At 34.5% G+C, this 24541-nt stretch overlaps 2 protein-coding genes and 1 long non-coding RNA gene across 3 annotated transcripts in view; 2 read left to right on the top strand and 1 right to left on the bottom strand.

Annotated features, from left to right (window-relative positions):
- Positions 1 to 1428: 1428 nt before the first annotated feature.
- The window catches only part of LOC141479991 (uncharacterized), a 489980-nt gene continuing 466867 nt past the window's right edge, over positions 1429 to 24541 (bottom strand). The window contains exon 3 of the long non-coding RNA XR_012464105.1: positions 1429 to 2439. This is a non-coding gene — a long non-coding RNA (uncharacterized lncRNA). The remainder of the gene's footprint in view (positions 2440 to 24541) is intronic.
- Positions 5854 to 8187, top strand: LOC141479990 (uncharacterized). The gene is made up of 3 exons (XM_074169656.1): positions 5854 to 6012; positions 7628 to 7815; positions 8038 to 8187. The coding sequence occupies exons 1-3, from the start codon at positions 6007 to 6009 to the stop codon at positions 8141 to 8143; spliced, it is 300 nt and encodes a 99-aa protein (XP_074025757.1). The 5' UTR covers positions 5854 to 6006; the 3' UTR covers positions 8144 to 8187.
- Positions 12559 to 14416, top strand: LOC111516232 (uncharacterized). The gene is made up of 3 exons (XM_023172410.2): positions 12559 to 12669; positions 13945 to 14132; positions 14265 to 14416. Exons 1-3 carry the CDS (start codon positions 12664 to 12666, stop codon positions 14368 to 14370), a joined length of 300 nt encoding a protein of 99 aa, XP_023028178.2. The 5' UTR covers positions 12559 to 12663; the 3' UTR covers positions 14371 to 14416.

Raw genomic sequence — 24541 nt, 5'->3', positions numbered from 1 at the left:
AATGCCAAATTTATAAAACTCACAAATCAATTGTTAGGATCTTCACAATAACTAGAGTTAAGTGAAGAAAAATGTATTATTTCGTTATGACAAAATATTAAGAGAACAATAAAATAATAAATTTCTCACAAATCTTACTACCACAATTGTCTTTGCGAGCACCATGACAACTTCATAACCTCACGAATATCGACAATTTCCTTTCCTTTATTCTGCTATTTCGGTCGGAAACAAATCCAGTGGGTCTAAACGTTATTGATTTATAAACACTGAAATTAGCACGATTTGCCAGTTGGTTTAATATATTCTTTCCTGATTTTTCAAATATTTTGAAAGTTATCGAGGTCCGCCCTCGACAGATTTAATAAACCAAAAATCATGAAAGTCGATACAACTGTTCTTGGGTTAAGAATAGTGTGATTTTCAGATTGTGGCAGGTGAGAATTCCCAGCAAGATACATAGAAAAACACCATTTTTATGTTCAACATGATAAAACTGTAACATCTATTCATTGCATTACTCAGTTATAAAAGGATTAGTTCAGTGTGCAGGAATGATTCTTTAGGTGGCCTACCAAATTGCCAGACCCCGTCATTTCAACTTCAATAAATCTTTGTTCTTTCATTCCTTTTCATTCTATTTGCCAAAGATGTATTTTTTTAAGGACAAAACACAAGCACTTTAGGAAAATCCTTATGGCGCTCTCAGAGCGGTGCTTGTCCGAAAGCGGCAATTCACATTGGATTTGAATCGCTGGAGATTAAATCTATCCATTTGGAAAAACGTTATCAGGAAGTTTATTCCACATCAACGCAGTTCTTCAGATGAAAGAGTTCTCAAGCAGCGAAGTTTGAGGTATACTGAGTTGAACCTTAAAACGATGAGAAGTAACAGTCCGTCGCGTATTTCTGATTCCAACAAGAGAGGTCTCTTGGTGAAATCAAATGTGCCAGAACACTTCCCGTGAAGGTATCTATAGAACAGAAACAAATCTCCAACCCTTCTTCGATGTTCCAGGCTATCAAGGTTGCACGTGATGGCCGCGTTTCCAATCAGGCGGATGTTTCTTTTCTGGATTGAATTCAGCAACTTCAGGGTATGTTTGGGGGAAAGAGCTCCATACATGAGAACAATACTCCAAAGAAGGTCTGATCTGAGCTTTATGAAACATCAAAAGTTGCTGACGTGTGTACAGTTTTCTGGTTCCTGGAACAGTGTTCCGAGCTTTTGAGAAGTAGCCTTTGCAATTCCAGCGACATGATTGTAACAAGACCATTTTAACCCCCAACAAACTTATCGAATTAGAAAGCGGAATTGTCTGACCTGACATTATTATATCCGGTTCGGAGACATTTGTTTTCTCGGAGAAAATCGATGCCTGGGTTTTTGTGGCATTGAATTGTACCTGCTTACTCTCACCTCAACCTCCAGCTGCCGGTGAAGATGTGCCTCCGTAGCCGATGTCCTGGAATCCAAATGGAGTGACGATACGACTGTGGAGTCGTCACTAAAGCAATATAAATATGAGTTGAAAACTTATTTTATTATCAAACTGAAAATCGAAATATTTATAGAGATCTGAGAATCATTTTGTGAACTCTTCAATCTTGTATATGGTATTCCAAAAATGAGATTCGACCTACGGGGTCGGAAGTCTTTATTGAAAGTTCAAGATAAACAAGTGAAACAAAGAAAGATCATGGTGGTTTATAATTACTTATTTTGTTAAACATGCGTAGAAGATTGAAGTTCCTGGACCAAAGAAATATGTCTCCTACCAAAACAAATGATAAGTAGAGAGAAAGTATTCATACTGTATTCTCTGTGCATTTTTTTCAACCGTTTGAGATTCCATAAAATTAATCGTATGTTCGTCTACAACAATCCTGGTTTTGCCTCCAGCAAGACAGGAGGATAAAAACATCCGAGGGTCGATGTGAAGTGAAATTGAACTGACAAACAAGTGCCATAACCGGAAGAAGTGATCTCGAGACATAACGGAATAGCGTCACTCTTTGATTTCAGTCTCTGATCCCGCTTGCCTGGGGCGGACTGATAATTAGTGCTACGGCATTGTATTCGGAGGCACGCCGGCTCTCTGGAGAGAATGGGGGGCTGCATGCAGTTGCCTGAAAGTTGTTGGACCCTCCGAGTGTTGCGCTGAAGGGAAAGTCGTTAGAAAAAATATTCCAGAGTAATTTTGTATTTTCGTGGAGATTTATTGCAATGGCGTGAAAACAAGGAAATAGGTGAAATTTAGAATTTAGAGAGCGGTATGCATAGCTTTTCAATTTTGGATTACTTCGAGTGATGTTTATCTAATGTTGGAATTTGGAAATGCGTCTTTATGCGAATGCGAAACTGTTTCAAATTATCTCATACTCACCAATGGCACCAGATGACAACATTTGTTGAATGACGGAAATGAATTTGCTTACCTGAAACAAAAATAAATTATAATAGTACTCTTATTACACGAAGACAAAATAATATCTCGAAACATTAAATATGTATTGAAAAGAAAGGATAGTAAGAAACGTGTCTGACGTAGGACATTCAACTAGTGATTTTAACAGTATTTTGTGTGCAGATTACGGAAAAAATAGTACAAATATTCTATCACCTATAGATAAGTCACAAATTTCATTTGAAATTTTCTTATTAAATGGGTTTTTAGGTTCGGTATGGGTTCGATGTTTCTGTATTATATAGCCTATATAGGCGGTAAATTGAATCTGAATTATGGAACTTTTATGATGAACAAGTTAGTACACAATGTGAGTGTATATCCAAGATAAAATACGGTTTTAATCTATTCATTTCAATAACAAAATGAATCTTAACTGGGACCTTAGTTGCAGGCAGTGACTCAATCAGAGTGGAGCCAGCCATTGTGGTATACATATCAAACAGTTTTGTGCTACCGTTTCGAGAGAAATGGCTACTAGAGGATATGTAAACAGTTTATGTTATATTCGTGGATCTTATACTATCAAGAAGCAACAAAGGAAAATTTGTAATTTTGTCCAGAAGGTGTATTTTGCATACTTTGGTAACAAAATAGGGGACCAAGATGAATCTTGGGCTCCCCATATAGTGTGTTCTGTGTGTGTTGAAGAACTTAGACAATGGTTTCAAGATAAGAAAAAATCATTTCGTTTTGGAGTATCCATGGTTTGAGGAGAGCCCAAAAATCACAGTGATGACTGTTATTTTTGTTTTTGTTCAGTGCAAGGTTTCAATTTAAAACAGAAAGGATATTTCATACCCCACCAACATACATTCAGCTGTTCGCCCTGTTCCTCATGGACCTAATTCTCCAATCCCTTTACCTCCGGATACTTTGGACAACATTTTAGACGATTTAGACGCAAAAACACATAGTAGCGACAGTGATGACAGCTACGATCCAGGTACCAATGACCCTGAACTTTTCTCTCTATCAGACTTGACCGATTTAGTATGAGATATGTGCCTCCCAAAGGACTCAGCAGAAGTTTTAAGGTCTAGACTTGAAGAAAGACATATGTTACCCTCCGGTGTTTCATTTTCATAGTACCGATTTAGAGTAAGGATATTTGTCCCTTTTTTACACAAGAGGGTGACCTAGTTTTCTGCAACAATGCACCCGGCGTCATGGAAATGTTGAACATAACGAATCAAACAGAGAAATGGAGACTTTTCATCGATTCATCAAAAAGAAGTTTGAAAGTTGTACTTCTTCACAATGGGAACCAATATGCTTCTGTGCCTGTCAGAAACTCAGTCCATTTGAAAGAATGCTACGAAAGTCTTGAATTTGTTCTCAATAAGCTCAGCTACTCTGATCATAAGTGAACCATTTGTGGAGACTTGAAAGTTATTTCAATGTTACTAGGTCAACGAAGTTGACACTAAGTACACTAAGTACACTAAGTTTCCATGTTTCCTATGTGAATGGGATAGCCGTGACAGCAAACAACACTATGTCAAGCAGGTGTGGCCAATAAGAAAGGGTCTTATTCTTGGAGTTAAAAATGTTGAAAAACAAAGTTTAGTGCATCCTAAAAAAATCTTACTTCCACCACTCCATATCAATTTGGGGCTAATGAAACAGTTTGTGAAAGCATTAGACAAAGAAGGAGTCTGTTTAAAGTATCTTTCTCAAAAGTTTCCTGGTCTATCCGATGCTAAACTAAAAGAAGGAGTCTTCATTGGATCTGACATAAGAAAACTTTTAAAAGATAAAAGCTTTGTCACTAAAATGGAAATGAAAGAAAAAAATGCCTGGAATTCATTTAAACTTGTTATAACAGGTTTTTTTGGAAACAAAAAAGACCCAAACTACAAAACTTTGGTTGTTGAATTGATACAAAACTAGTGTCAAAGTCCATTTCCTTTACTCACATCTCGACTACTTTGCCGAAAATCTAGGGGCTGTAAGTGAGGAACAAGGAGAACGGTTCCATCAAGACATAAAAGAAATGGAACGCAGATACCAAGGTCGGTGGAATGTTAACATGATGGCAGACTACTGTTGGATGTTGAAAAGGGAAAATTCACAAGAACACAACCGAAAAAGTATCAAAAGAAGCTTTGACGGAAAAAAAAAACGTTTTTACAAAGACTAATAATCACTTTGCAAACACCTGTGTATCACTATTATGCTTAGTTTCGCTATGTAGCATTTTTTTTGCTTTCACTTCATGTTGAAATAATAAAAATAAATCCAAAATTCCTCGTTTTTTGTACTATTTCGATTATTTCATCCTTATTTTGTAGGCAAACCTCACTTGATAGATAAAAACAAATGTAATTTTAGAAATCACCGCAAAAAACTACATAAAGACCGGTTAACGAAATCAAAACAATTTTTTATTGTAGACCTGTGTTATGAATTATTCTTGTTTTTTTGTTTTTCCAGATAGGATATTAAGATAATTTTTATTACCATGGGGTTTCTGGAAAAAGTCAGTTACAATATTTATTATTTTCGCTCTGAAACAATTTTTGGCTATCACAAAACCCAGTTATCAGGTTTAAAATATCTGAGAGTAAATTTGGTATATTCACCTCTTTGGTAGTTGGTGGTGAGCTGAAATTGAAACCTAAGGTGAGAAAATCTTGTATACTAAGTTTATCGATATTTTTCATTTTTATGTCATTGGAAATTTTATTGTATTTGAGAGTTTTTCATTTTTTAAATTCTAGCCAAATATCAAAAGAACTTGATTCTTTTACACCGTGAGCCGTGAGTGCGGCATTAGCTGGGTTAGTTGGTGTTTTTTCGTTGGGTATCTGCTACACGTACCTACAACGTCGTTGGTCTACATGAGAGGCAAGGGGTAAGGTGTTTTCACCTGAACCTGGTGCAAGTCATATGCACCTCTCCTGAATAGAAATCATTATATGTCTCGCTTGCGTTTACGCAGTTATTTTTATTAAGTACTTTTCTTGGTTAATAACATTTTGTCTTCAATAGAGGACCCCCTGCCCGGTACTGACGATGGCCAATAGGCTGAAACAGCTGTCCCAATGGCTCTTAAATGGAAATCAATATGGGAATGATTAGAATAGTACTTATCTTTTGATTTTCATGAAATTATTTTACAGCAGCTTGACTGCATAGATGAAAATGAAGTGTAATACTGTCAAGTCATCCTGTTGATGATATTTTCCCACACTTTTAACAAATCTCATATGGTTGTTTCTTCAGTCCCCGCGACTAAATAATTACCATTATTAACTCTCAGTCATGAAAATAGCGAAAAATGCCAAAGGTGAACTGGTCAATTGTCATCAATTAATATACTTTTTTGTTGATTTTATATGGAGCAGCGAAGGTACCACACCCAACGAAGAACTTGAAATAACGAATTTTCAAGGTTGCTTCCTGATTTTGGAATTTTTAAGTTGGTGAACGCCCAAAAGTGGTTTGGATCAAGATAGTATATAAGACATATCTCCACAATATCAGTCATTATACAGTTTTTCGAGTGATCGAACTAGGTATACTCTAAAGTAAAATGAAGGTAAGATAAAATTTATTTCTAGTTTGATGTACTGTTGGAGTCATATCACGAATTATTTTCAAAACTAATCATTATCAATTTTTTAACATGTTACCTTATCATATTACCTTCACGTTTCAGAAAACGTATTTGAAATTGAAAAAAATCTACCCAATGTTGGGCTTTTAATGAACTAATAATAATGATAATTGCGAATACTTTCAAGAAATGATCAGTTATGTAAATAACTACTGAATTTGTCAGATTTGTTGACTAGTGATTAAATTTTTGTCAAGTTTTTGCAATTTTCAAATTATACTGTAATCTCGGTATGACAGTTTCCAAAACTTGTTACATATAGGGGTGGGCCGATTTCTCATAGTTGATGTGGAGAAACAAAGCGTATCAAGTTTCAAAACATAGGTAGCGATGAAAAACATTGATGACCTTTCATGAAATATCACTTTCAATTCAAGATTCAACGATTGGATCGTACTCTCCCAAAATATTGGCAATGACAAGTTTGAGAACATGCTCAGAAAATTCCTCCTTAAACATGAAGATTGACACGTCTAAGCGCAAAATACGTTTCGTTTTCACAGTGACCCACTCTGTATATTATGAATGATGATATGAAATGTAATTGAATTCCTAGGCTATGGTGAATGTACGACTATATCTCGTTTAGAAGCAGCTTAGGTCACAATTACGTATGAGCAGGACTATATTAAAAGGTTTTTATGTAATAAAGTCTTTATAAATTATTCGCATATGTAAAATAGTATTCAGGGTTCAAAAATTCATTTTCAGAAGTGTTTTGTTTTCACCTAGAAGCAAAAAATTGTATTAACTCCGAGGAGTTTAAAATTGCAGCAATATATTTTTGGTAAAGAAATGTTTTGGGCTTTCTGCTTCTCCATCTTGATACAAAAAAGGAATGAAGCAATCAATTTGAAAAAAAGGTGTGTAGATCATGCAAAGAAGTAACTTTCAGAAACAAACTGGAAAAAAAAGACCTCTCGAAACAGCTATTTTCATATAAACATTAAATTACATGAAAGAAAAATACTTGCGAAACAAAAACTTTTATATGAACGCTGAAGTATATGAAAAACATTCTTTCTATTCCGTTTGTATTCCAAACATTCGTAATGGAATCGAACCAGATATCACTCACAGGATTCCTACATAATATGGAGAAATAAAAAGCTAAAAACGTTCTTTCCCAAAAATGAATCTCTTTTAAAATTATACCCTTTCAATTTGCAACAATATAGTTATTATATTTTCAAAAATGAAACTCAATCATATGCAGGGCTTTGAAAAACTGAGTTGACCTGAATGTTTCATTGAAACACATTATGGGTGGCGTTCTCAGTTATCAAAGTCCAAATACATCGTGATCTTCACCAATTTAATTTCAAATGATAATACTGAAAAATGATTCACCATCATATTATAAAACTACGTTATTCATTGAAAGCTGACAAAGTGGAAGTAAAGTAAAAGATCTTTGAGTGAGAATTTTTTGAAGTATGTCTGCCATAGGCAAATGATCCAGTTACAATTTGTAGAACTGATTATTTTCATTAATTTATTATAAATTCGATAAGTAAATTGAACTATTTATTTCCAGGCTGTCTTTGTTGCTCTTTTTGCCTGCGTAGCAGTTGCCTCTGCCGGTTTGGTAGTTCCTCAAGCTTATAGCTACGGATACGGTTATGCTGCTCCATATGCTGCATTCGGTTACGCTGCCCCATATGCTGCCCCTCTGGCCTATGCACATGCTCCAATCGCTTATACTGCTCCTGCTGTACAAACTGGGTAAGTCTCATAATATAAAATGTTTTCAATATCATGAGCGATTTTTTATATGCATATACATGTTTGAGAAAATACCTATACAAAGAATTTCCTTTGAATATCTATCAACTGAACTTTTTGACATTAGGATAGAAAAAGATTGAAATATTTCCCAGGCCACTAATTCAGGCTATGAATTAGTCATGAATATATATTCACTTGGGATTACATTTTCATTTCCAGATATGTAGCCGCTACTCGAGGTTCAGTTCATACCGCTCCTCTTCCAGAAGGACCATTAGCTTTCAGCCACCACCTCAACACTGCTCCTGCCCCAGGTACCTTATAATTGAATAAATGTTTGAGTTGACATTAAATTTTACTGAAAACCAACTAGAGTTTTTTATTTATCATCGAATCACTGAAATATAAAAATTTGTGTTCAAGTAATCACTGAGAACATATTCCAGGAAGTCTGACTAACGCTTGAGTCTAACCACTACATGAATGAATGAATGGAAATTTATACAATTAAAAAACGACAATATGTATTGAATAATTTGCAATACATAGATACTAATAGAAATATTATCAGAAGGAAATATATTGAAATTTAAATTCATAGAACATTCAAAACAAGCACTGTTTTCAAACATCAGAACTGAAATACGCTTTCCGAAGCGCGTTTCACCATCCAAGTAAACATCTTATAAATGTCATGCCAACTCACCTGTAAATTTGCTCTCCAGTGTGTAAAAGCCAAATGGAATAAATCCATTATTTTGGTTACTGTACATATTTAAAAAAATCCTGAAACACGTCAAATGTATATTATAATTTGGCATTCTTCAACGCAAAAATGCCACTCCTACCTTCGAATAACAGGTACAACCCCTAATTTTTTAAAAGGGAAATATAAACTTGTGATATATCGTTTGAAATGTCTCTTCATTCTCTATTAAAAAATATTATCACTTTCAAGTTCATTACAACAATTAAGATAAAATAAATAAAATCATGTGGTTACCGAAATTCAACAAAATACACTCGAAAACTAAAATGTAATGCAAAACGTAATGAAATGTAGAATACGAAAAAGAACTATGGATGTTAACGAAGTAGATGCAAGTCATTCAAATCTGAAGGATTAGTTTTGTACACATTGCTCTTTACATATCCCTATAAAAAGAAATCTAGTGATGAAAGATCAGGTGATCGCGCTGGCCATTCTATCGATCCTTCTCTCCCTATCCACCGATTGGCAAATGTTGTATCGAGGTATTGCCGGACATTAACTTGGTAATGTGGTGATGCCCCATCCTGCTGAAACCATATCGTATTCACTGGAACTGGATGGTTTTCTGGATCAGGATATATATTTACTAAATTTCGAATGACATCATTTTGAAGTAGTGCCAAATAATCATCGCCTTTCAAGTTGCCCAAGTTGAAAAAAGGAGCAATGATATGGTTTCACACAGTCCCTGCCCAAACATTAACCTGTTGAGGGTATTACGTGTGTTCTTCTCTTATCCAGTGAGATTTTTCCGTTGACCAGTAGCGGCAATTTTGCCAATTAGCATGACCGCTAGGAGACAAAATACACTCATCAGAAAACATAACGTCCTCTAATTGGATGATATTGTTATCCAACAAGTCCATAATTTGCTCACATAATTAAGTTCTTCTATCAGAATTGTCTTCCATGAACTTGTGAATAGATATCATTTTATAGGGATGCATTTTATTGTCTTTTGATATGTATACTATCGATGTATGGCTAACACTGAGGGTGGTGGATACCTGTCTACTAAATGTATGTTAGTTTACCTCAAACTCAAGCAACACATCTAGTTTGAGTTCATCACTCATTTCATTGGCAGCTGCTTTTGTTATCTGGCCCACATGACCAAGCTCGCGAAACTGCTTCTCTATTTTGCTCATTGTTCTTTGAGATATAGGTGGTTAATAAGGAAATTTCTCATCAAATAGGCGCGAGCTACTCCCTGTTGTGTTCCGATTTTATCTCCGTAACCAATCATTAGTAGAACTGTTATTTTATGCATTCCCGTTATTCTAACCATTTGTCAGACTTGAAGTTAAGGAACTTTAAACTTGAATCAAAATACTGACAACTAATGTTGTAACATAAAAAACAAGTGGACAATGCGTTTTAAACTAACGTTGCCACGGAAATTATTCACAGTTTTTTTGAGGATACCATCAAAAAAGAACACTGCTATGGTTTTTTCCCACTTTCTTATTATCAATACCTCAACATGAAGTAAGTTACGAGTTTTAAGAGTATCTTATCGAATTTTGGTAACCACATATTTTTAATTTATTTCACCTTAATTGTGTTGCAATGAACTTGATAGCGATAACATTTTTGAATAGAGAATGAAGAGACATTTCAAACGATATATCACAAGCTTATACTTCCCATTTCAAAAATTGGGGGTTGTACCTGTCATTCGACGGGAGTTGAAGGTAGGGGTGCCATTTTTCCGTTGAAGTAAGTCAAATTATAATTTAAATTTGACGTGTTTCGGGATTTTGTTAAAATATGTACCGTAACCGAAATTTTGGTAACCACATTATTATTATTAAATAATGACTGTATTCCATTTGGCTTTTACACACTGTATAGTAGGAAAGTGAAATACTATTATTAATTATTTTTACAACTTCGTTGATAGAATATATAACTAAATAACTCTCAAATTAGAAAACAAAAAAGCGTTTGTTAATATTACATATACATATAAATCACGTATTCTAAAAATACTTTATTGTGTGATTTTCACTAGACAGTTTAACAAAAATGCAACACGTGTTTCGCCATACAATGGCTTCCTCGGGCGTGATATCATCATATAACATATAAATCAGTCTGTCAACGTAAATTTGAAGTTCTAGTATCCTAATTTATACCACTCAACTCGAATAAATGAAAGTTTATACCAGAAATCTTACATTAAAAAACTGACAAGAGAACAAAATCATCAACACAAATTCAAACTAGGAAATAACTTGAAGAAGATTTAGTTTATAGCACTGTAATTTTTATTTAGTTGCGATGACATTTCATTGTGGGATTTTCACAAAATAGTTTACAGAACCGCAACTCGTGTTTCAGTATACAGTAGCTTCTTCAGTCGTGTTCACTCATACAATGAAGATTTACTCGAATACACATTTTTTGCTACTGTCTTGTCTTGTTTTAAGATTTCTATTTTTTTTTCCTTATTGTTATCGTCACTTCTGGTAATCCTTTGCTGCTGTCGCTTTTTGTTATTTTCTTGGCTTTTCCATATTTCTCATTCATTCTCATTTTTAGAAGCAGCTTTTGGAATTCATGGAAAATTAAATGGAGTCGAAAAAGTGTTTGCGTGACTAGGTGTACTCTTATAGGTTGTGCTGATAATATACTTTTTCGGAAATGACAGTTTCGGAATCCTTCTGGTGTAGAGTTGGCCTTCTAATCGGACTCAACAATATACGGTGGAGTTGACCACTCAGTTCCTATGTTTTTAGGTGTTTCTATTTTAATACTCTCAAACGTCAAGCCTGTAGTATTATAGCATTAATCAACGTCTGTAATATAATCGGATTCTCTTCAGCTCTTATTTCTCATGTATCTCGAAGTATTTCATGATTTCTGACTTCCATTGCTAGTTTCAGCTATTTTTTTTATATCAATTTGTATTGGTTCTTTTAGGGATTTCAAATCATTTTATATATCATTAGACAATGGAAGTCCGAACTAATGAAATTTAGATAAAATAGCAGTTCTTATTTAGGTTTCATCTATAAAGTTATAGAAACTGGACTGTTTTGGATAGTCAGAAACTTGAAATCAGAAATGTTTTGGTTTTACGAAATCGAGAAAATCCAATGAACTATTCTCAAATATGTGAATATTAAGATATGTCAGAAAATTGTAAATATTCATAGATACGAAAAACTTTTCCATAGATTATATACAAGATTAGATGAGGACGTACAAAGTTGTCTAGATTGGTGATCCGCACCTAATCATTGAGAGATCGATTAGCGATATTTCCCAAATAGTTTCAAAAATTACAATTCAGTTCAAAACTCACAATTAAAATGGCACATTTCATTTTAATTATCAAGTCAATCAAGTATACTCATATATTTAGTGCCTTGCCTAACCTATCAGAAGATACACGCTCATTATTGTGATCACACTTGCATGCAAAGTTTCGAGAGCACAAATAAAAAAATCCATTAAGTTACAATTTGTTTTCTGATGTAGTAGTTTCCTTTGAGGAGTCGGACTAAGGTTATGGGAAAGATTCAACTCAGAGAGCACATCAATTCATCATAGGAGTCTTCATTAGTAAAAATCAGACAATAATTTATTGACAACTAAAATGGCAATTGAAAATGACATGTCAAAACAAATATTACAAAATTTTGTTAAACCATTTTACAGTTCCTCTTCGAATTTAGGAAATATTAATCAGGCTCATGCATCAGTTAGCGAAATTCATATCCGACTGAAAACTCAATTTGTATTGTAATTCAGTATTATAATTGCTTGATATAAACATGCAATGTTTCTGGATATAATAAACTCTAATGTAAGGTTAACTCTGATAGTCAGAAGTGAAATGAATACACGAAATTGAAATATACGAAACGATCAAGTGAAGCTACCACACCCAACGATTAACATGAAATAAATAAAGAATTTTCAAGGTTGCTTCCTCATTTTTGATATTTCAAGTTGATGAATACCAGAAGGGGGTTTGGTTCAAGATAATATATAAGACAAATCTCGACAATATCAAACATTATACAGTTTTTCGAGTGATCGAACTAGGTATACTCTAAATTAAAATGAAGGTGAGACAAAAATTATTAATTGTGAATAATCAGTTGATTATTAAATTGTTGAAGTTATCTTCTCTTAAGGATATGAATTATTTTCAAAAATAATAGGCATTATCAGGCATTATAATAGGCAGTTTGATCTTCTTCTTGAAGGTGATCACTTGGTGATCGAAACATGTGTCGAGGTGTTGAAATAACGGTTTGGGGTTGGGAAAAAACTCCAGTAATATTCATCATAATTTATTCGACGTTACTACCTTCAAGTTACATCAAATGTATTTGAAACTGAATTTTCTATACCCAAAATTGGCCTCATAATTTCAATACGCCAGATAATTATAGCAGTGTTTTTTTTCTAGAAATAATTAGCTTTGGTTGTAATAGTTACTGAAAATGACTCAAAAATAATCTAATCATTGATTATTCATTCAATTTCTGTCCAAAATTTTTTTCACAAGTATTATCCTGAATATTTCAGTTCAACTCTTGTTAAAATATGAGTAGTGTTGGGAAAATATATTTTAAACATCATTTACAGTTTACATACAGTTTTATTACCCTCAGTTTGAGGATAGATGCACCTTTACTCTGTCCAACCAAGTAACATAGTGCTCCAAAACATTATCGTGTGCACGAGATCTCCCAGACAAGGCTGCGTGTACAGGAATGACTGAAATTTCATTCATTTTTTTAATATGGGATGAGTTCAGAAAAAATGTATAAGTAGAAGTTTAGAAGTTTCTTCAGCCGTATCAGTACTTGACATTTCAAAAATTTCAAACTTCAACATACCGTATATGTTTACATCACAGACTTCAAAACGTAACTGATCAATCCGAAACTATAACAATGAATTCCGCCTACCGATTGCAGTTAAATCGGGCCAGCGTAAAGAGGCTTCTTCATTTTACCCAAAAGATGCAAATGTACTTGGTGATCATGGTTTGATCACGCATCTAACTTTGAGTTACTCTGTTTGTTGAATGGATATAGTATAAGTAACTGAAGTATTCGCATTCTGCTTTCCATCCACCACCCAGGGTATTCAATGATACGTTATCAACTATCCTATATCTATATACATACATTTCAATTAACGAATTCACTAAATTCATATATGATATGGAATGTTATCAAATTCACAGGGTAGAGCCAATGTTGTTATTTTTGAATGTGATAAAAACATGAATTAGAAATTTTTCAAAAAATGTCTTCATATAAAGCAATTATACCAATAGCAGCTGGATCTGGATCTGGATACTCAACCTGTTTTTTATTTATTCTCAGGCTATCTTTGTCGCTCTTTTTGCCTGCGTAGCAGTTGCCTCTGCCGGTTTGGTAGTTCCTCAAGCTTATAGCTACGGATACGGTTATGCTGCTCCATATGCTGCATTCGGTTATGCTGCCCCGTATGCTGCTCCTCTGGCATATGCCCATGCTCCAATCGCTTATACTGCCCCTGCTGTTCAAACTGGGTAAGACGAACATGAAATTAATTTTTTGAGCAATTGTTGAAATATACATAACCTAGTATCTAGTATTGTTGACATTAAAAATTGGTTTAATTGAAATCAAACAGGAAATCACACTATTCTTTTTATTTTCAGATATGTAGCCGCTACTCGAGGTTCAGTTCATACCGCCCCTCTTCCAGAAGGCCCATTAGCTTTCAGCCACCACCTCAACACTGCTCCTGCTCCAGGTACCTTGTGAATAGATGAATGATTGAGTTAACAAATAAAATTTTCATAAAAACCCACTACTGTTTTTTATAAAATGTCGAATAGCTATAGCAATAACAGACAAATGAAAAACAGGATGTTCTAACCCAGAACAAAATATGGAACATCTGACCAACACTCAACTCCTATTATTATAAACTAAACGAATGAAAATTCATTGAATTTTGACCGAAACATACCGAAAGAATACCAATTTCAATTACCCAGAATGAAATCCGACCAAAGATATTTATTGACCACATAATATAGGTAAGTAAAACGCTATTATTTATTTATTTATTCAACAGGCAAACCTATTTGATGAAACAAATTCGAGTAACTGAGCTGAAGCTCATTACCTATGTGAGTTAAGAAAATAAAAGCAATTATGTGAATTTCACCGTCTTGAGAAAATTTAAAGATGTTCATAGTAACATTAAAAAGTGAGAATGTTATTTTATGACAAACACTCCTTATTGAAATCATTTAAATTGGACTGAAGAATCTCAGCGTCACGAATACCTCAAACTGTTTCAAATATCTTTGAGTCACCAAGTGATCATCTTCAAGAGGAAGGTTTACTCTTCATGAAGAAATTTAATTTTCAAGAGGAAGATTTAATCTTCAAGAGGAAGGTTCAATCTGCAAGAGGAAGATTTAATTTTCAAGAAGATTCAATCTTCTTTTTGAAGATGATCACTTGGTGATTGAAACACGTGTCGAGGTGTTAAAAATAACGGTTTTGTGTTGGATAGAACTCCAGTAATATTCATTGGCTACTATTTACAAAATAACTTTCAATTTTGCATTTTTTTATCCAATTCCCAATGGTTCAAGTTTCGGAACTAACAAATTGAGGTTGACTCTATCTCATCTGGATCAGTTGACAATTTTCATGGTAGTGGACGTGTTGAATCTAGTATTTCTTTCCTATTAATTTTGTAAATTGTAAATTGAAGCTGACATTAAATTTGATCAAATATAACTTTTAGCAGAAACTGTAGAAGAATAATTGATATTCAACGAATAATTGATATAAATAATAGTTTGAATAACTAAAAAACATGCTTTAATAACAATAACAAAAAAATAAAAAATAATTCGAAATTAATTCAAGATTGTGTTCAACATCGATAATAAGTCCTATAGCTGTAACTAATGACTTTTGATACGTCTGAAATCAGAATGAATCTATTTCCAAAAATATTAATTTGGTTGTAAAGGAGCGCGGGATGCTTTAAATTATATTTTTATGATGGCTCCAATCTGGCAAACAGTTCCTAACCAAGTATTTAGGTATAACAATGGATATTTAGCACTTCACGCTTTTTAACAACAATAATAATTTCGAATTTTTTTTTAGTCTGTGTTGTTTATAAAGCGTGTTTTTTCAGTTTTGCAAACTATCATTTATTTTCTATTTATCAGTTAGGCTTGCTATTTCAAGCCCATTTGTTTCAATGTAAAACATATACGCATGCGCAGATAGTGTGATTGTCTCACTTGCTCTCACACAGACACTGTGACAAAATTATTCAATCCTGGCGATCTGGATGATATAAACTTATGAAATCATTGTATTGTCAACGATTCTTGATAAGTGTACAAAGTCCGTTTGAAGTTAATCAAAATCGAGTCCAAAAGAGTCGGTTACAAACAAACAAACAAACATACAAGTAAAGCTAATAAAAGCGTCTTAATGAAATACATTAACTTTTTCATGAGACTTTTCACGAGAGGAATCATTCGAATTTATAAATGGAGGAGAATCGTACGATTTCTTGTTGATATGAATTTTTTTTTAGGAATGTCGTAAATTGTTGGAAATGTCATTTTCATATTTGGTAATATAATAACGATAAGATTAATCGCTCAAGGCTGCTATACAAATAAATACAAAGGACTCCTATAAGCAGAATCTCCATTTCAAACAAATATTAGAAGTCTGAATGTGTAGAGATCCTTAAAACTCAATATTTCATTCGAATACATTTTTTTTAAAGGACAATACTGGTTTCGTCCAAAACCAAATACAAGTAGGCCGAATTGAAACGAAACAAAACTCATCACAAGGTGTGTCAACATTTCAGAAAAAACGGAGATACCGTCGTTTTTTTATATTTAAGAAAGATAGTCTCTTCTTCAAAACTGAATCGTCTTCCAATCCATTACCATGAAAATTAATGATCAAAATCAACGGTATCGTGGCATTACACCACGATGGTTCATTAATACTGTAAGGAATCAGAAGCCGCTCCTGACCAGTACGCCGGCCGAATCATGGAACAAAAACATGACATCACCGCGAAAGAATGCAGTCGGAAATTGCCGGTAACATTCTAGGGCTGAACTGACTACAGAATTCTAGAAAGGACCGTTAACGATATAAGCACGTATTCCCGACCCAAGAGGGCAGTCCAAAAAGTGAATCGGGTGGCTAGCCAGAGAAATTCAAATAGTGGACATAAATTAGGCATTAGTTGCTCAGTTGCTCAGTGTTGTGATAAATAAATTAGTTTGTGATTAGAGGAATATTGTTGGAAATAAATTTGTTTAAGATATTTAATTCATTAATTTGTTACAATACCTATTTAGACCAACATTGAGTGAAGCGGCACTGATTGGTCTGCAGAGATACGATACTAGCCACCTCTTGATTTTTTTATGTGTTTTCTTTGAAATTAGAATCTGTTGAGAGAAACTAACATCTTTGGTAGATTTGCTGTAAAGAATGATCGAGAATCACCCCCACTTCAGAGTATGCGAGAACGTTTCGAACAAAATCATTACTACTGTATGGATGAGAGTGGTCAACAGTTCGAACATTAAATCAAAGACGTATTGAATTAGACATAATTAAAATTTTGAAATATATTTTTATACAACAATTAGGCGGATTGTTAGTACTCACTTTAACTACTTGTAAACAGAATTTCATTATGTACAGTCCTTTTTGGGGAGATTCTTACCTTCGCTTGGGCTTATCTCTTGAACGACAGATCCCTGCATTCATCTAAAATGGTGATACAGTTTCTGAATGCGGTACTGTCTCCTTTGAGTTTTTCCGCAGTGTATAGCCATAGACCAGAAGACTATATTTTGGTTGACAGTTGGAAATGTACACTTTCAATTAATTCGAACCTTACAAAGAAATAATTTTTAAAAGTATATGAATACATTACTTCTTTTTATCGATGCTAGATTCCCAAGCTGTGTTCTGAAAGCTCCTCCGAAACGTGTACTGCTCGTAAATTTCGCCTTGAAAAAATAAACCTTTAAAAATTCCGTTATCATCTTCTTTAATTAACTCGGAATTAATTGTACAGGTAAATCTCATACAGCGGCAAGGAGAATTTAATTAACTGAAAATTTGCTCATTATGGAAGTTACGGAACCGTGCCGGAAAAATATCGTTAACCCTATTGGATTACACGTCGTGAAAGAGTCTGGAGGAATGAAAACCAAATTTTTATATTCAGTTCGGTGTATACCGACCCGGTTGAATGGAACACTATAAGTTAATGATGATTTAGTTTCTGCATAATTGAAATATTCGGGTTCATAACCATTTTTTACATTTTTCAGAAAATGTAGAACATTTGGTCCAAAAAACTTCTGCCGCTAACGGATAAAATAATCAACTCATATTCTGTTATTTTGGATGGTCAAAAACATTTCATCTTCAACTAATTCAATGCATAAAATTCCAAGTTTAAACAAAGAAGTATGATATTTTTTGTTTATCTGTTCGCATCAGCCATTTGTTATTAGCCAACAATATACATGCATATCCCCAATTTGTTTTGGACATGAATAGTTTCTATGAAAGCAAGTACGTTATCAGTTTCCCAATTCAGACCTAATATAGTTGCCAGTAGTCCTTGTAGGCGGTGTACAATTCTTTGAGGTGCATTCTTTCAGGATGTGTTTACTAGCGAGTTATTCTTTGGATGTGTTACACTAATAGGTTCGTATCATTAAATAGGTAGTCGTGGGTGGATCGCGTATGACCAAGACGTAGATATGTGAGGGTTATTTGATCTCTACGACTATTTGATAAATTCTTCCACGGTTTGACTGATGATTTTACTTTCCGAACATGAATCACGCCACCGATTTTGCCACGTAAATGTCACAACTGTTTTAAATGCATTTTATAAATTGGATTGGATAATTTAGGAAACACTTGCTAGATGAATAGCATTTTACAAGTGTTGTTCATGACGAAGAATTTCAAGAACGAAGTTTTAATGATGAACGAGAACGGGAATGTTTCCTGGTTATTCATCAAACTCAAACAACTGTTCATACAGCTGCAGTTTCGTAAGAAGGTATCATCTTTCCCTCCAACCCATTTCCTGGAGTCTTTGAAGTCCACTAGATACTCGTTAGAACAACAAGAGAATTGTTCCGAATTCTTGGGGTTCTTGTTGAATACTCTTCGTGAGAAAAACAATAGCAAAATCAATACTCCTGGCCGCTCTGGACTGAATGATTCCATACAATCCATCTCGTCTTGTGTTTGTAAATCTCTTGCTGGAAAAATCCTCACTTGTTTACTTTGTGGTAAATGTTCAAGAAGTACTGAAAACTTATGTGATTTTCTGGAACTTCATCTAGCTTTTCCTGATACGATTAATTACCAGTCCGTGCAAAGCTTATTGTTAAATCATCTGAAAATGGAATTTTTAACAGGTGATGATCGACTGTATTGTCAAACATGCGCCAAACTAACTGACTGTTATAAGGAAACAAGTATAGCTGAGGCACCAGTCAATCTAATAATAACACTGATGATTTTCAAACAAGACTCAACCTCTAACGGAAGCAAGAAACTCTTTGGAAGGTTCGAAATAGATGAACATTTCAACCTAGCAGACCACTGTTATAATATTCATGCAGTAATTGTTCACTGTGGTTCTGGCGTTGAATTTGGTCATTATTACGCCTTGGCCAAAGAAGAAACTGGTTTAAGTTTGACGATAGTCGTGTCACGAAGTGTTCTGGTGATGCATTGAATTTATTGGAGCCTCTGGAGTCACCCTACATTTTGTTTTATGAGAGAGAGGACATTGTTAGATCAAGATCTTCAGATGATGCTGCAGGTTTTTCCGGGTTTTCCTGCAGCTGAAAAAGCAAATGCGCCACTGGAATCAATGAAGTCGCCCCGGAGCGCCAATTAATTTTAATTGTTGTATTTATTTTATTTTTATCGTTGTTTTAACACATTGTAATAATATATCAGATTACTTTTATAAATCATTCACAGTAATTTGATGAACTATTTTAGAATTTTTACTAATTATAGTTCCTTCTGCATATACGTAAGCTTTTTTGTCACGTACTCTAATTGATGGAATCCATATGAATTTGATAGCTGTTTCCGGGTGCTTCATGGATTTGTAGTTTCACGTCAACTATTAACAATTTGGGAAGATATATATTTTGTATATTTTGTAGTAAGCTCAGTGAGTCTGTCGAAAATGGAAACTTGCGATTTTCCCCTTCAGTTGTTGAATAAGAGAGCACGAAAAATAGCATATCGTTCACCAGTGTATGCGGTACTAGTGGTAGTGAATTGGTGAGAAAAGTGCTGCTCCTGTTCCTTGAGATGTTGGCAGGTTATTGAGCTCTGTGAGACAAATCGGCTCTACTAAGTTTCAGGAAGGAGAGAGGTTGAATAGAGACGGGAAAAATTCCAGTAACAATCATTTCAGTTTGTTGGCATTGAGCCTCGTGAAAATATTTGGGGATTTTGTTTTACTGTCATAGTACTACCTGAATCTGTTAGCTATAATTTTATTATGTTCGTTTACTTGAGGATAGTTTAGCAAATCGAAACCAGTCGTGAAACTATAGTCTAGATGCCATATAAGGATCACATGAAGTTGAACCAAGTGGAGTTGATTCTCCTGAGAGTTGGATGAAAACGATCCATTACTTCTTCAATTATTTCTCTTTTTTGGATGATGTATGAAGTCCAAGCAACAAACTTCAAAGTTTGAACGGCGATTTCTTTTACTTTATTCGTATTTTTCACTAGAATGGCAACGTCACCAGATGCCCTGAGTGGTTTGTTTCGATTTTTTTAAAGTTAGGAAAAATGTCATTTCGAAATTGATTTTTTGGAGGCAAATTATATCAGAGTTTTGCTGCGATGTCAAAAATTGGGCATTGGCAGGTGGTGTAATAGCCATTAATATTCCATTGCAGCATAGAAGAAAATAAAGTCTCCAGGTTGTATGACGATGAATGAAGAGTGTCGAGTTTGAAATATTGAAGAATACTGAAAAATATTCAATAAGTTTCAAAATATACATCGCAATCTAACGAGGCAAAGTGGGATGCTATTGATTATAAATTCTAATGTTTGGAATAAATTGTTCATAGTTTGGAGAGATAACATTTTGGAACAACGAATAATAGCACAACCTAAATACTGGAGGACTAATGATAACTTCCATTTGATTCTCTGCGTAGTAGTAGTTTCACAAACCATGAACAATTTATCAGAAATTATTTCAAAATATATACAACGTGAGAAGTTGAGTTCGCATTTTTTTAATAATAGAAAAAAGTATAATGACGAGGTGACCAGGTGAAAATATACCTGTGCATGTTGAACATCGCTTGCATGTGCACACTTTTTTTATGATTGGATGAGAAGCACGTTACTTGCAAACTTATCGTGAATTGAATCCTGATATAGTATTTATGTGTGTCCATGTTTATACATTTATATATTTATATACAGGCCAATTTTTTTAGTTGATCGTACTATTACTATTGTAATGAATCTGAAGCCGGCCCTGACCGATGTCCCAGTCAGCAAACGCATGACGCATCGCGAAAGGTCCGGATGGGTCCCGAAATCCGCAGAGAGATCCGGAACGTTCGTTGACGATATAAAAAGGTCGCTCTCGGTCCCGAGGAGTAGTCTGTACTTAGAAAGTGAATCGTGCGTTTAAAGAAAGCAATCCAACTGTGAAGATAAATTAAACGTTAGTTTAAGTGTGGTATATAAATTAGTTGTGATAGTGAAATATTGTTAAAAATAAATTTGTTTAAGACAGTTAATTCGCTAATTCGTTGCACTATCTCGGAAACGGTAAGAACTACTTGGTCGATTGAACTGGATAAATGTTTCCTATTTTGGGGAACTAGAATGATATATCTTCAGATCGACAATATCAGTGGTTACTTTTGAAATATTTGGGATCTACCACTTCTATTCTGAACGATATAAAAAATGGTTATTTCATATTTGTTTTAATCTAATATGAATCAATTTGCAATCCGAAGTTTCGTTCTAGTTTTTATTCATCGAATTTTGTAACCACTGTTATAACAAATTCAGCTATAAATTACAGTACAGGCCCGTATTTAAAGAAATAGTGTTGATGATGAAATCCAATGAACGCAATGACGCATTGCAAATTGTTCAATATTAAATTATAGCAAATATGAAACAGTATTGAAATTTCCTCTCTCCTTTTTTATACCATTCGAAAACAAACAAAAACAACTACTGATATTTTCGATCTGAAAATATATCATTCTAGTTCCCCAAAGTAGGAAACTGTTGTACAATTCAACCGACCTTGTAGGACTCACTGTTTCTGAGATAGCAATAGTAGGATCAGCAAAAGAAACGGCCTGTATAAATATAACTTCATGTATATGTATTTGAAAAATTGTTCCTTCAAAATACATTAGTAATAGCAATCATTCTTATCGTTATCATCTTTTTCTTATGATGCAAAAACATATTATCAATGAGTGCAACAGCAGGTGAAACATTTCGGAATAACAGTGAAGGTATACGAGTAGAAATCCATTCAACTCTATATTCCGATGATAATGACAAAATGACTGCAGAAATTGACTCGCGAATCCGAATGTTGAAAGAACCACAACAACAGTCGTAATATATTGCCAATAAAACGTCACGAGTAATCAAAACGGGCGATCGGACATCGAATAATGCCGGTTACATTGATTAGAAAGTCATCCGGTTGTGGTGAGTTACTCACGCACTTCCGCACAGAATGGTATCGACCGATGCAAACACTGCCTCCATAGAGCTCGAACGGCACTACGAAGCCCTACCTCGAAAACCGCGAATCGAAATGACAATGTAACCGCTAAACCTTTTCGAACCGCTTTCGGGGAAAACGCATTAGCTGAATTGGTTTTCCCGGAAACACGTTCGGCGGAACCATTAGAAAATTTATGTAAGTAACGTGTGAAAGACATTTCGAAAAAACGCCTCGTTAATTGACGAGTGATTTCTCGCATTATTCACTTTCAACAAACATTTCACTTATAGCATTAGACACTGTAAATAATTCAATTCTACTATCCACTATAGGCGTGGGAGGAAATGCACTACACTTGCTAGAATACTATCTACTAGACCAAATACGGGATTGCATTGAAATACATTCATTACAGTGAACCTGCAACTGCACTAGCCCAAAAAAATCTACACCCGTGCTGTAATATTACACTCATATGACCATAATCCGTTTCATAATGGGATCCATTGTAATAAAGATTTTCATTCAATAGAAACCCATAATGTTTCAAGCATGCTGTGCATTTGACGTTTGTCCTAGATTCCTATCTGATTGTTTCATTTGTCAAAATCAGTAGGTATCAAATTTTCATAGAATATATAGCTAAACTGCGATAATTATATTATCAAAATGTCTGATATCGACGTTATAGAAGAATTATAGTTCAAGTAAACGATATAGTGCAACTTACATTCCAACAGCTCCCCTTCAATAATATAGTTAGAGAGGTAACTAATTTCGTTATTCAGTGATCATTTCCGATTATATAATAATCACAATAACTATATAAACTATATATATATATATATACGTATATATACGTATATATATATATATATATATATATATATATATATATATGTATATATATGTATATATATATATATATATATATATATATATATATATATATATATATATATATATATATATATATATATATATATATCTAGAAAGGTTGATGCAGTCAAGCTGCTGGAAAATAATTCCATGAAAATCCAAAAATAAATAGATGAGTACTTTTTGATCATGGAATTATTTTCCAGCAGCTTGACTGCATTAACCTTTCTAGATTTCATATCATTTCTAGAAACAAGTGGATTCGTTTTCTGATGGCATTTCAGGTTAGCTTCCCAAATTTCTGCTACCGCAGTTGTCGGTTGATTGGTCAAACCACCAACACTGACATAAAAACTTGGCAAGTTGACTTGCGTGTCACACCAATAGGTGGTTCCACTTATGTTTCGCTTGCGTTTACGCAGCTATTTTTATCAAGTACTTTCTTGGTTTTTCTCATTTTGTTATACTATCTGAAATAGTGACGACAGAGTGGCGTCTTCTACATACACACATATAGCGTTCGGTTGTGTTTTCGCCAAGATTTCTGGTTGATGATCAGCCGTATTGTGGTGTTTCTGGCTTGTGATAGTGGTTCGTTGGTTCTTGTGTGCAAACGAAGAAACGTTTCCGGTGAGTACGACTAAATATATCATTTTTCGTTGCGTTCAACTGCTCAGAGCTTTACTGTCAGTTTTAAGCGAGTAAAATGTCAAGCAGTATGGAGGAACTGCTTCGCAATCTGGCTGGGAGGGACAAGACCGAGATCATTGGCATCATTTGCCAATTGATCTCGTGCTTCGGCCTGAACCAGGCAGATTTGCAGGGCAATACATTGCCAGTCTCTGGGCCCGGCTGTCAAAATCTGACAGACGGGAATCAGGGAGTGGCTAATGCTCCGCCTGCGAGTGACAATTCTCTCCGTGACAGCGATCACGAAAGCGTACACTCCTCCTCTTCCTCCGCTTTGAAGAAGAGAAGAATCAGCGAAGATTTTCCACCTCTACCAGATGTGTCCACAAACAAGGTAGACGAGTGGATTAAGAAAGGCAAACAACCGAAAAAAGCAAAAAGATTGCAGAAGAAGGTTGTGTTAGACGACATCAGGGACGAAGCGAAACAATATTACTCCGAGTCCGAGGTTTCGTCGCGTCCGGTGACACGAAGTCTGGCCCGCGAGGTGGCCACTTCCCTTTCCAATGAAAATATGGATATAAGTCCAGCTATTCAAGCTGACAGTGCTTCCGA

This window comes from Leptinotarsa decemlineata, unplaced genomic scaffold, assembly GCF_025532065.1.
Source record: "Leptinotarsa decemlineata unplaced genomic scaffold, Ldec_3_MD MMD2_P_RNA_scaffold_5, whole genome shotgun sequence".
Taxonomy (NCBI): Eukaryota; Metazoa; Arthropoda; class Insecta; order Coleoptera; family Chrysomelidae; genus Leptinotarsa; species Leptinotarsa decemlineata.
This window is presented reverse-complemented; position numbering and strand designations above follow the sequence as displayed.

Excerpts from the sequence above, each read along its gene's own strand:
- LOC141479990 (XM_074169656.1), top strand. Across the intron at positions 7,816-8,037 it reads GCTCCTGCTGTACAAACTGG|ATATGTAGCCGCTACTCGAG; the intron begins GTAAGTCTCATA and ends TTTCATTTCCAG.
- LOC111516232 (XM_023172410.2), top strand. Across the intron at positions 14,133-14,264 it reads GCCCCTGCTGTTCAAACTGG|ATATGTAGCCGCTACTCGAG; the intron begins GTAAGACGAACA and ends TTTTATTTTCAG.